Consider the following 12,187-nt stretch of genomic DNA (forward strand, 5'->3'; position numbering starts at 1 on the left):
TTGTCTTCGAAATTATTCAAAGAGAATATCACAAAATATATTACTTATAACAATGAAGATAAAAGTCCCCATTGAAACATGTTGTGGACAAGGGTTTATTCCCCAGTTAACAGGCAAATCAGGGCTCCGTTATCACAAAAAAAAATTGTTTATCAAGGATTTATAGCTTTAAAATTGTTAACAAATACAAAATGAAACTAAACACTGTAACACAGTAAAAAATACATATATATAGTAAAAAAATGAAGATAGAAAATATATTTAATATTTTTAAAAAATTATTGCTTCAAAATTATATTTAAAAACATTAATTTGAGGTGTAAATTTATAAATCCCTCCTTCTATCACTGGCATGTCTATACATGAGCAATTGAAACTGCAACATTATATTAAATAGTTCCTCCCCACATGCATATGAAATCTTCATTCAATTGAAAAATTCTAACCATATAAGCAGTTGATTCCATTCAGTTTCTAAGATATTATTAGAAAAAAATGAATTTCTAATGTAATTTATGATGTTAATTCCGTGAAAATGAATCATCGCGACATATAATTAGCACATCGTGAAGCTCGTGATGTTGTTTGTAAATCGCATAAATTATGAAGGTGATATGAGATTTTTAATCTCTTAAATTACGCATCGTGAGGTGTACATTGCAAACCCAGATAATAAAAATTGCTACGTGTTAAATATATCAATAATTTAATAGCAATGATTTACCTTATTAAAATTTTTTTTAACGTAAATATGAAGCAAGACATATAACTTGTACATTATGATGCCTCAGACGTAGTTTGTAAATTACATAATTTACATAAATTACATAATAGCATAAATTACAAACGCAATATCGTAAACGCAATTGCATAAATTACAAACGCTTTAATCGCGTAAATTACGAATCGTAAAGTCTATATTACAAACCCAGATATTAAGGATCACTGTGCGTTGAAAATATCAATAAATTAATAGCAATGACTTATTCTATTAAAAAAAATATGTTTTATGATGCTTGTTACGTTATGTTATTCAATGGTTCAGAAATATCTTGGGATCACATTGAAATAAAAAAAATATTTAAAATATAATAATACGAAGAAAGAAAAAGTTAGTTTAAATCAGACATTTCAATACAATTTACAATACGAGTTAGCATTTTCACAGTGTGTGTTATCAATTTTAGTCACACTGAAATAAAAAAAAACTTTAGTTGAAAAATAACAAAAATAAATTTAGAAATGAATCGATTTTTCTGTATTCACAATTTGCAACATGACTGGTTGGAGCACAAACTAGGATTTAAAAAAAGAGAATAAATAAATTATTAGGAAATGCTTATTATATATCTATTTTTATTTAAATAAGTAATAAGTTCATATAACATTTATTAACAAAACGTTTTCCTTTCCTAGTACAGACAGAGCGCTGATCAATGATGTCATCAACTCCGTTTTTCAAAGGAAGAATTTTTGAAGGGTACACTTTTAAAAGGAGAAATATTCTCTTTTTAAGATAAAATGTATTGTGATGGATGCCCTTTCTCCAAATATTTTGTAGTTCGGTTCCCCCGGTGACTTCAGAGAAGAAAAAATAAGGAGTCATCTACTATGACTCGGATCAAAATCGTAGTAGTGTAGTGAGCGTGCCCACAAGTATTCTTTTTAGATCATTCTTAATGCTTATAAAGATGAATCCCAGACAACACTAATAGCACATTAGTGCAACATTAATTATTAAGCCAAATTGAGTTTTTTTTTACAAAAATTTAACTTATAAATATTATTATTATTATTATTTTAGTTATTTATTTTATAGGGAGCAAAATTTTTAAACTAAAATGAGTGAGACAATTAAACAAAAATAGCAGTACACTTACATGAACATGCGTCAATCTGGCAAGTATAGCTCGTCCAAGATAGACTCTTTCTTGTAAATACTGAGAAGAAAAATATGTATCTTGTTGTGCTTCTGCAGGTTTTGCAGAAAAACTCACATTTAAAACCCCTTCCTCGGAAGAAGTATCTTCCTGTAAAATAGAAAAACTTATATTTCTTCTAGTAATGTTAAGATTTTTTGAGCGTTTTTCTATATCTGCCCTTTCCTCAGCTCTTTGGGTTTTAGGTTAAATTTTTTATTCTCTTCTTAAAAAGCTTTAGAAGATAGAGTAGCATTCAACAACATATAATACCTTAAAAACAAAAGGTTTGGGGAATAATTAGATTGAGAGAAATAATGCTCAATACCTTTTAGAATTTATACCTGTGACGCAACCAGGAAAAGTTTCTGGGGGGGGGGGTTAAAATTGAAATTTGAATTTCCATAAATATTCGGTATGATAATTTTACTAGTATAATTATTAACTATGAAATTAATTTTAATTATAATTATCTAAAAATAAAATATCGTATAAATTAATAAGATTTAAAATTTGCCTTCATGGAAGACATTTTTGATGGAACTAGCCTGCATCTGCGTTACATGTAGAGGAAGACCATGAAAACTTTCCATGGTTAGCCTGATAGCAAGGAGAATTTGACCACTGAGGATATTTTATGTCAGCACTGTGGTTGGTGCAAGTCGGAATTCGTATCGATAGCTGGGATTCGAATCCGGTTCACCTCATTGAAAGGCAATCCCCTGAGCCATCACGGTTCGATGTAGTGAACTAAAGAGTACAGTAGTTACAGAGAAATTTCTGTAGTGAGTTACAGAGAAATTTAGGACAATCAATTCAACAAAATAGAGTTTTCAAGCTCAAGTAGTTTAAAGTAAAGAAAAAATAACCGTATAGGCCGCCCTTCAGATACGACGCACATACCAACATTTAATGGTTTAAATCACAAACGCTTCGGCTTATCTGTGCGATGTAACATATTTATTCAAGGAAAGTTCTCTTTTGTGTCGGAATTCATAACTTAAAATATCGCCTGCACTAATTAATTAGCGTGTGTGAGGTCACCCCTTCAAACCAATAAGAATGAATCCTAGAACGTATCCGATGATTTGATTAAAAGTTATTTAAGGTGGTCCATTTTTTTTTTAATATTTTGCACACTGAACATCCTATATTTCTCTCCCATACTGAGACGACTCTCTAATTTAGATGCTTCACAATATCATCGATTTATTTGTGAAAAATTAAATAAAGATGCTTAAATGCATATTTCAGTATTTTCCTCTCCCTTTAACTTATGAGTACCTATGTAATTTTATGAACTAAACTTCTTTGGTTTTAAGCTATTGTAATTATAGATAAAACAAAATTGTGTCCTTTTTAAATGATCATAAAATTTCAGCAATGTATTTACAACATTTTTTTCAGAAATATATCAAATTAATACTAAAATATAAAATTTATCATGTTATGACGTTTGCTAACAATACCACAAAAAATAAAGTAAGATTTTAGTATTATCAAATAATGTTTTGAAATAAAAATTTTATTATTTAAAACAAAAGCATTTATTTTTATCAAAGATAATAATATTTATTTACGATTTTAATTTAAACTAAAATATAAAGCAATTTAAAATTAAAAACTCATTCAATTAAGAACGATTTAAGAATGTATCGGATAACTGTAAATTATAATACAAAGCTCGTGTGTGATCTGAATTGCATAATTCTTTTTCAATAAATACAGCATTTTTATTTTTCAGAAAAATTCCATTTCATTTAAAATATTTCATAACTTTCATCACGTGCAAAGACAAGTTTCAAAAATTGTTTGCTATTAGCAACTTAACGGTTTCACAATTAAATAACTAGACTTAAAAAAGTTTAAAGTTATAGTATTTCAGCGTAGAGATTTGTTAAAGGTGAAAACGATATTTATTTTTTCTTCTCGTTAAGATAAAAATATTTTTCGAGTTATTAGACAATTAATAGAATTAAGAAAACTGTATAGTTTAAAACCAAAGAATTACATAATGGTAATATAGAATTACATTATGTTTTCCTTTCTTCAGAAATATTCCATTTCATTTAAAATATTTCAAAATCATAATATTCATCACATTCAATGATAAGTTTTAAAAATTGTTTACTATCAGCAACATTAACGGTTTTACAATTAAATTACTAGACTTAAAAATAGTAACGATATTTATTTTTTCTTCTCGTTAAGACAAAAAGATTTTTCGTGTTATCAGACAATAAATTGAATTTAAAAAAAACTACAAAGTTTAAAACCAAAGAATTACATAATGTTAATATATTCGAGTTTTGTATTTTCATCAAAAATATAAAGTACTAAAGAAAAACGATTTAAGAAGACATCAGGTAAATGCAAATTGCAATAGTTCATGTTCATGCCTGACCTACATTGCATAAAAAGTTTTTTTTTAAAAAAATGTTGTTATACATACACAAAAGATTGCAAAATAATATATTCAACAAATAATTATAGAGAAGTATTGTGAGAAAAATGCTTAAATTATGTTTGATGTTTTGTCGAGAATGTTTGACAATTGTGCCGGTAAAGCTTGTAACAATTTAAGAATAGAGGGGGCTAACTTGATTTATCAAAAAGTTAATAGAAAATCTTAAAGAAAAGGTGTATTTTATTGCAATCTGTTCCTACAAAACGTGAAGAAATTCTTTGTAAATGAACAATGTTGATCGACTGATTAAATTCATTACTTATTTAAAAGACGTTTTCTAGAAAAATATATTCGAAAGTCCTGCAATCAGATTCAACCTAAATAATAAATTTGTTTGCTCGTTCAACAGAATATGTCAGAATTTTTATCGTAATGAAAATAAGTTCCTGAAAAACAAGTTTAAGTGAATAGCTTCAGAAATTGGATCATATTTACAATTACTTAAGCTAAAAATGAAGGGAAGAAAAAAATAATTTTTAAATATATATAACTGAAGTAACATTGTTTGATTTCCTAGCATATGATTCACCGATAAGTATATATATATATTTTAATTACAATTTTTTTACCCATTTTTCCTATATATTTAACTTCTAATCCCTTTCATTTGCACAGCTCAAACTTTGCTATTTTGAATTGACATCAGTTAAAATTCATTTTCAAAAACAATAAAAACATTTGCATCTAAATTTAAACTTTTCTAAATTTACATTATATTAGCAATAAGAAATCCCGAAAATAAATAGATATAAACTACGAATGTTTTATTATAATAGTTCTTAAGATATCGTCTACCGACACATAAGATTAAACTCATTGAATTTTGCAAATCTGACTTCAGTAACCTTATAATAGAATGTCTTAACGCGGATAAGGTAGAAATGTTAAGACCATTATTAAAGCTAATGCAATTTGCTAGCATTTAAAAAGTATGGAAACTATACTGAGGAAAGAAACAATCCAATAATTAATTTTTTGAAAAGTGTATAAAGTAATTACCTGAATGCTAAAGATAAATAGGTTTTCCTTAGGACAAGGTATAATAGCTGAAAGACCTTCAACAAAATCTTCAAAAATTGGCGATAAAAATGTTGCAGCAGTCATTCGCTCGAGCCGAAGTGTTGCACTGTTAAATAACATCGAATCTGTTACATGTTGCACTACGAGTTGACATTGAGCTGAAACTTCATTAATACCGTCTGAAAAGAGGGATTTATTCAGAAGATTTAAAGTAATATCATACATGTTACATATTTAAATCACACTTACAATCATGTTTTCATAATTTCTTTATATCAGATAATCAAAATTATTTGAATCAATTTTTTGTAGATCATTTCGAATTGATATAAAAAATGAAATTTAAAAAAATGAATTTAACGATTCGATTGATTTGAATTATTGCTTTTAAACATAGTCAAAATGAAGCGACATATTCTATTCAAAGCTGTTTATTCAAAAAAGTGAATTATAACGAAGAGGATTAAATAAGGACAGGATTAAATAAGGACTATAAATAAATAAGATTTAAAATAATATCATACATGTTATTTAAATCACACTTACAATCATGTTTTCATAATTTCTTTATGTCAGATCATCAAAATAATTTGAATCAATTTATGAAGATCATTTCGAATTGATATAAAGAAAATCAAATTAAAAAAAATGAATTCAAAGATTTGATTGATTTGTATTATTGCTTTTAAACATAATCAAAATGAAGCGACATATTCTATTCAATGCTGTTTATTCAGAAAAGTGAATTATAACGAAGAGGATTAAATTGATTTCAATAAAAAAAAAATTCGAATCATTGAATTAAATCGATTATGGTAGATCATTTTGAATCACATCAATAATAAAAAAATTAATGAAAAGATTTCATTGATTTAAATTAATGCTTTGAAACATTGTCAAAATGTAGCGACACATTTTATTAGTATTACTTGATTAATTAATGAATTAACAAATCGGAATAAATTGATTTCAATAAAAAATGGAAGCATGAAATTAATGATTTAAATCTATGAATCATTTAATCATTTCATTGTTTAGAATCATCGCCATATCGCCCATATCCAATTGTATGCTTTCATTTCTCAGAGGACTTTCCTGATAGAAATAAACACGGTTCCCACGGAAGGATTACGAGGACCCTGAGGCGTCCTAGTAATCTTACTTTTTCCATATTGTACTTAGTCTGTAGCACAGTTTAATCATGTTACCTAAATTACTTAATACTATTTGGCGCAGTATAACCAATCTGGGCTCTGAAGCAAGCTCCACCAATATGCTTCTAAATTACTAATTTCTAATGTTCATGGTAAAAATTTTAAAAAAAGTAACTGGATTTTGAGAAATTCTTTTACAAGTAAAGGCTTTTTTATAGTAAATTAACGAAATTTTTTCCCCTATTATTCAAGATAATTACAAAAGAAAAAATTCATTCCGTAACTTTCTTATGGTGGAAGTTTTATTCTTTATTAGCCTAGCTAATAAAGAATAAGCGTCACAGAAATCTTTATTAAAAAATAAATTTTTTCAACTGCTTATGTAGTTGAACCAATTAACCTTTTTGGATGGAAAATGAATATTTAAGCAGGATAAGTTATAATTCGAATTATAATAGTAAAATCTGACTTTTAAGAAAGATTTGTTTAGCTGTATTATTTTCAAACATTTAGATCCATATTTTCTTTTTAACAGCGTTCAAAACAACAAAAACATAAATAAAATTATTAATTATAATTCAGGTAGAATAGAACCAATGAATATTGAAGAACGCGAAAGAAATGTATAGTAAGAAGCAGTTCTTCTAATTTCTGTAATCGTGCGTATGTACAGTGCGTAAAATAAAAAAAAAGCCACCCTGTATAACTTTTGATCTAATGATCGGATCTTCATGTTCTAGGACTCAATCGTAATGGTTCAAGGAGGTGACCTTAAATATGCTAAGTAATTAGTGCAAACGACATTTTAAATCACGAAATCAGACAGAAAAACGTACTTTCTCTGAATAAAAATACCTTTTTTTTAAATGGATTCAAATTTCTGATCCCAGAAATATAGGGTGGTGAGGAGAGCTGTCCAAAGTTTGGGCGTTAATTTTATTTTTTGCATTTTTTGCCAAATCTCCAGAATTTTTTAAGCGAATTGAAAAATCTTTGGACACAATTATAAAATTCATTTATTTAAAGATAATTCCATGTTAAAAATATTTTGAACTAATTACTTTTGATATAATTACTGCTAACTATTAATTAATATACGAGATTAAAATTTTAATTAAGTTACGAAGTGTACTAAGTTAACAAAACTTTTTGGACACATAGTAAAATTATTTTATCAAAAGATAATTTCATGCAAAAAATATTTTTAATAATTAGTAATTATTTTTTATTTAATAATGATAGAAAAAATTTTAAATCTTAATTTTGCATAACAAAATATAGAATTTGTACATTTTTCTCATATTTCGCATTTTGTCACTGAAAATTACATTCACTTTAAGATGATAGAAAAATTTGCCTATTTTACAATTAATTATTTTTCGATCATCGTTATCTAAAATAAAAAACATTTACTGAAAAAAATTCTTTTTGCCTTGATAAACTAGTTTAAGAATTTTTTCCCACTAGTTTTCGATTCGTCAGTAAAATCCTCGAGGTATGGCGGGGAAATTGCCCTGACTACATTTTGCAACCCTTTATATTTTAATGTTCAAGAATCCGTCGAAAAATAGCATATTCAAGGTCACTTCCTTGAACCATTGAAATTGGCACCTGAAAATCCAATCATTAGAAGAAAAAAAAGTTTTTATTCATATTATATCCATTTATTTATTTTGCATTGTGAGACGGAAAAATTTAAAGAAAATGCTGGAATTACTTAATGAGTTAACTCGTTAAAAAGCACATAAAATCTAGTAAGCAAAACTTCATCTAGTAATATACCAGTTTATATATTTTATTTTTATAACCGTCGTTGAACAGACGATCCAATTTATTTTGGGTTTATAACTACTAATGTTCAACTTCGTAGCCTTGTAATTTTGAACCCAATCCAGAAGCCAAGGGAGCTCTTGAATCACGTATTGGGAGACATTTTCCATTGTGGAGGACTTTTTGATGGAACTAACTCACATTTGTGTTACATGGAGAGGAAAACCACGAAAACTATCCACAGTTAGCCTCACGGCAAAAGGATTCTAACCTATGATCTGTCTACCACTAAGGATACTTTAGGCCAGCTCTGTGGTCTGTGCAAGTCGGATGCGGAATTCGTATCGACCAGCCATCGCTGGTATTCGAACCCATTTCACCTAGGTGGAAGGCAAACGCTCTATCCCCTGAGCCATCAGGGCTGCAGTTTACATATTAAAATTCGTGCATAAATAAAAAATCGTAAAATCCGTGCAGTAACTCCCAAAATGAAGATCACGAATCACGTGAATAGGATCTTAAAAAAGAGATACTCAAATAAGTGCATGTAAAATATGGTGTTCTTAAAAAAAAAAAAAAAAGATCATTTCTAGAGCGAACAATCTTTTAAACTTTCGCGATTTCTGAATTTTGTATTTTATTATCCATTTGAAATTCTAGCTAAAGCCAGTCATTACCGATTTTTTTTTTTAAAATCTAAAATGAAAATAGAAAAATCATGATTAGTTCTTTCCTCTCTGATGCGCAAGAAAGACATCTTTGAAAAAAAATTCTGTAGAAAAAAAAAAGAAAAAAAAAACATTTTTCGAAAACATATGCAGAAAGGTAAAGCAAAATGTTTCCCTTCCTAATTGAAAAATCTATCAGCAAAAACTCTGTAACGCTCTTCGACAATGTCGCCGTAATTCTGCCACGGGGATCTAAACATTACTTATTATTTTAAAAAAAGTATAAAATACAGAAGGGATGTTTTTATTGAAAATAAACTAGATTTTATGCAATGGAAGACATTCATTGGAATAAATAATACGTTCCCTAACATGCGAGCATACTAATATGCATTAACTAACTGCGAGTAAGAGAATTACATAGTCTCATGAGTTCCAGAGTCTAATATAATAGATAACATTTATTTAATTCAATTTTATCACTCAAATAATATTTTAAGATTTTTTTCTCTTTGTTTGCACTGAGAAAAAAGTATGGTCAAAACTACCAGAACATGGTAAAATTTACAATGTTTCTGGCTCTATGGAAACACCAAAAAGCTCGGGAATTTTTAACGAAGAGCTTTGGTTTATGATGTTGGTAAAATTAACAACAAAATATGGTTTTATAACATGCGATAAAATTTAATAATCATACCTCAGAGCATGATATAAAAACCATTTATTCGAATAAAATCACTTTACAGTTATGAATTCGCTACTGAATGTTCTGTTATAAAAGCTATAATTTTGAAAACAAGAGTTTCCGGTAAGCTGTTACCATATGAACAGAAATACTACCAAATGTATAGTTTAAATACCGTATTTCAACAAAATTTACTGTGTCCACAAAATAGTAGCGTTTTGAAGTAATTAAATGTAGACGAAGTGCATATAAAATGCATATTCGTGACGAAGCTATCACCATTTGATACATTATAGTATAACGTATTCTGATTAAAGAAAACTTAGTTGATCCGTTGATATATTATTAAATCTTTTAAAAATGATTTTTTATAAAATAAAATAAAAAATTACATCTGTATTATCACTTTAAAATAATGTTAAAAGGCATTTATCAGTTGTAAGCTCAGAGATTTTTCAAAAAAGCTTTTTTGTCTTTAATGAAATTAAAATAATAGTGTGATTAACAAAACTTGGTGACAATACTAATTCTTTATAGCATCAAGCTTATAACATCAAAAACATTATACGATCATTTGAGTTATGTATCAATGCTTATTCAGAAACTTGAAACAGTATTAATTATAACAAGAAAATTCTTTTTCATACGATTCTTAGTTTTTTCAAATTTCGTATGCGAATTTTTTGACGTTATAGTTGCTGTTCCTCCTTTGTTTAAATTTTTCTTTTTTCTATAATTGTTTATGGCCCCAGCTATTGCAAATTAAAAAGAAAAATATATACTATTTTAATTTAACCCTAGCATTTTAATGAAATACCATAGAAAAGCAGTGGCTTTGAACTGGCTTGTTTCAAACTTATAAAGTTTTTAGTTACAGTCATTTTAACAATGAAGCGTTAAGTATTTCTGTGAGGACAGGTATGCCATTGGAGACTAAAAATGCAAAAAGGGGTGATTGATATTAAAAGAGATTAAAATTGGCCTCTTTTTCAAATATATTTATTTCAGTTAAGTAACGAAGGTGATTGCAACAAATTATTCCTCTTTAAATATGTATGATTAACAATGAATGGCATGGTGGTAGCTACGACTGAATAATTAGATAAATTAAATAAATTGAATAAATAAAAATCAGTTTAATAATCATGCTTTAAATATGAATAAATCAGTTTAATAATCATGCTTTTAGCAAAATATTGATATAAAATTGTTAAAAAAGTTAATTGTTGACATTTTTAATAACAAAAACATCAAGATATCTAAAGATATTAGTTTGAAAGTAATTTTCAGCGTTAAAAAACCATTTTTAATAAAGAATTTTTTCTTAAAAAGAATGTTTATTTCAAAACATTTGAGTTTAAACAAAAGGAAACCATATAAATTTTTGAACATTGAAATAGATGAAATTTCAAAAATAATAATTATTACATATTCATTAACATTTATAATATTGATAAATTTGAACATGACATGCTTGAATGAACATGACAGAACTTGCTCTTCAGTTGCTGTCAAAATCACCTGATGTCCTATAAAATATATTTTTATGTGTTAAATCGTTTGATTAATTCATTAGAAAAATCTTTGTAGGAGAAAAATAATAGTTGACCAGCCCGTTTCACGTGTTTCTTGTGAATTTTATTAGAGATAGTATTTCTGTGGATTTTGTACTTCCGAGAAGCTTCTGCAATCGACATACCACCAACAACTGCTTGCAAACATTGTTGCAGCTTTTCTGAAGTGTAATCACGGTAGTTTCTCGTTCCAGGTATTTTTTTTTATAGCGTCTGACCATTTTTCTGACGAAAAAAAAGGGAATGAAACTTAGCACAAAGTAGCCCTACAGTGCACTTTTTTTCCTTTTCCGTTTATTTGTTATTAATTTTCAAAATTTTTTAACGCTAACATGATAAAATTGTTTATTAATATATAAATGAAAAATTTTGCACTTACGACAATTGTTTTATCAACGTCTTTGCATTTCACAGCTAAAGTTTCCACGCGCACTTTTCTACGTCCGACGTTCTCGGAAAGTTGTTGACATTGGATAAACAAAACACACTCTGAGATTGTTTTAAAATGCGAAAAAATGTTTGTAGTAATAGAGGAGACTTTTATCTTCAAATACCACACATTTTTAACGTGAAAAAAACATAATACTGAATAGCAGCACTTGAAAAGTGTCAAATTCGAATTTACACAAAGTAGTCCCGGCTGCACTAAGTAGCCCCACATGACGGTATACTTTTTGTGTATTTCACAATATCTCAAAAACTTTTTAAGCGAATTGAAAATTTTTAGCAAAAAATTATAAAATTCGTTTATCCAAAGATAATTCCTAGCAAAAAGTAACACTTTGTAAATACTATTTATTGTTTTTTTTTATTATTTAATAATAGTCGAAAAACTTTTGAATTGTAAGGCATAAAATTTTTGAAACATTTAAAATAATGCAATTTTAAATAGCAAAATGCAAAATTTGAGCGAAATCGGTCGAATAGTTC

At 27.5% G+C, this 12,187-nt stretch overlaps 1 protein-coding gene across 1 annotated transcript in view; it reads right to left on the minus strand.

Annotated features, from left to right (window-relative positions):
- The window catches only part of LOC107448394 (protocadherin-like wing polarity protein stan), a 102,581-nt gene that overhangs the window by 81,268 nt on the left and 9,126 nt on the right, over nucleotides 1-12,187 (minus strand). The window contains exons 2-3 of the mRNA XM_043042940.3: nucleotides 5,386-5,585; nucleotides 1,881-2,030 (exon numbers count right to left, since the gene is read on the minus strand). Coding sequence (XP_042898874.2) covers nucleotides 1,881-2,030; nucleotides 5,386-5,585 — 350 coding nt within the window. The remainder of the gene's footprint in view (nucleotides 1-1,880; nucleotides 2,031-5,385; nucleotides 5,586-12,187) is intronic.

This window comes from Parasteatoda tepidariorum, chromosome 11, assembly GCF_982258835.1.
Source record: "Parasteatoda tepidariorum strain Cologne lab strain chromosome 11, Ptep-v5.0, whole genome shotgun sequence".
Lineage (NCBI taxonomy): Eukaryota > Metazoa > Arthropoda > Arachnida > Araneae > Theridiidae > Parasteatoda > Parasteatoda tepidariorum.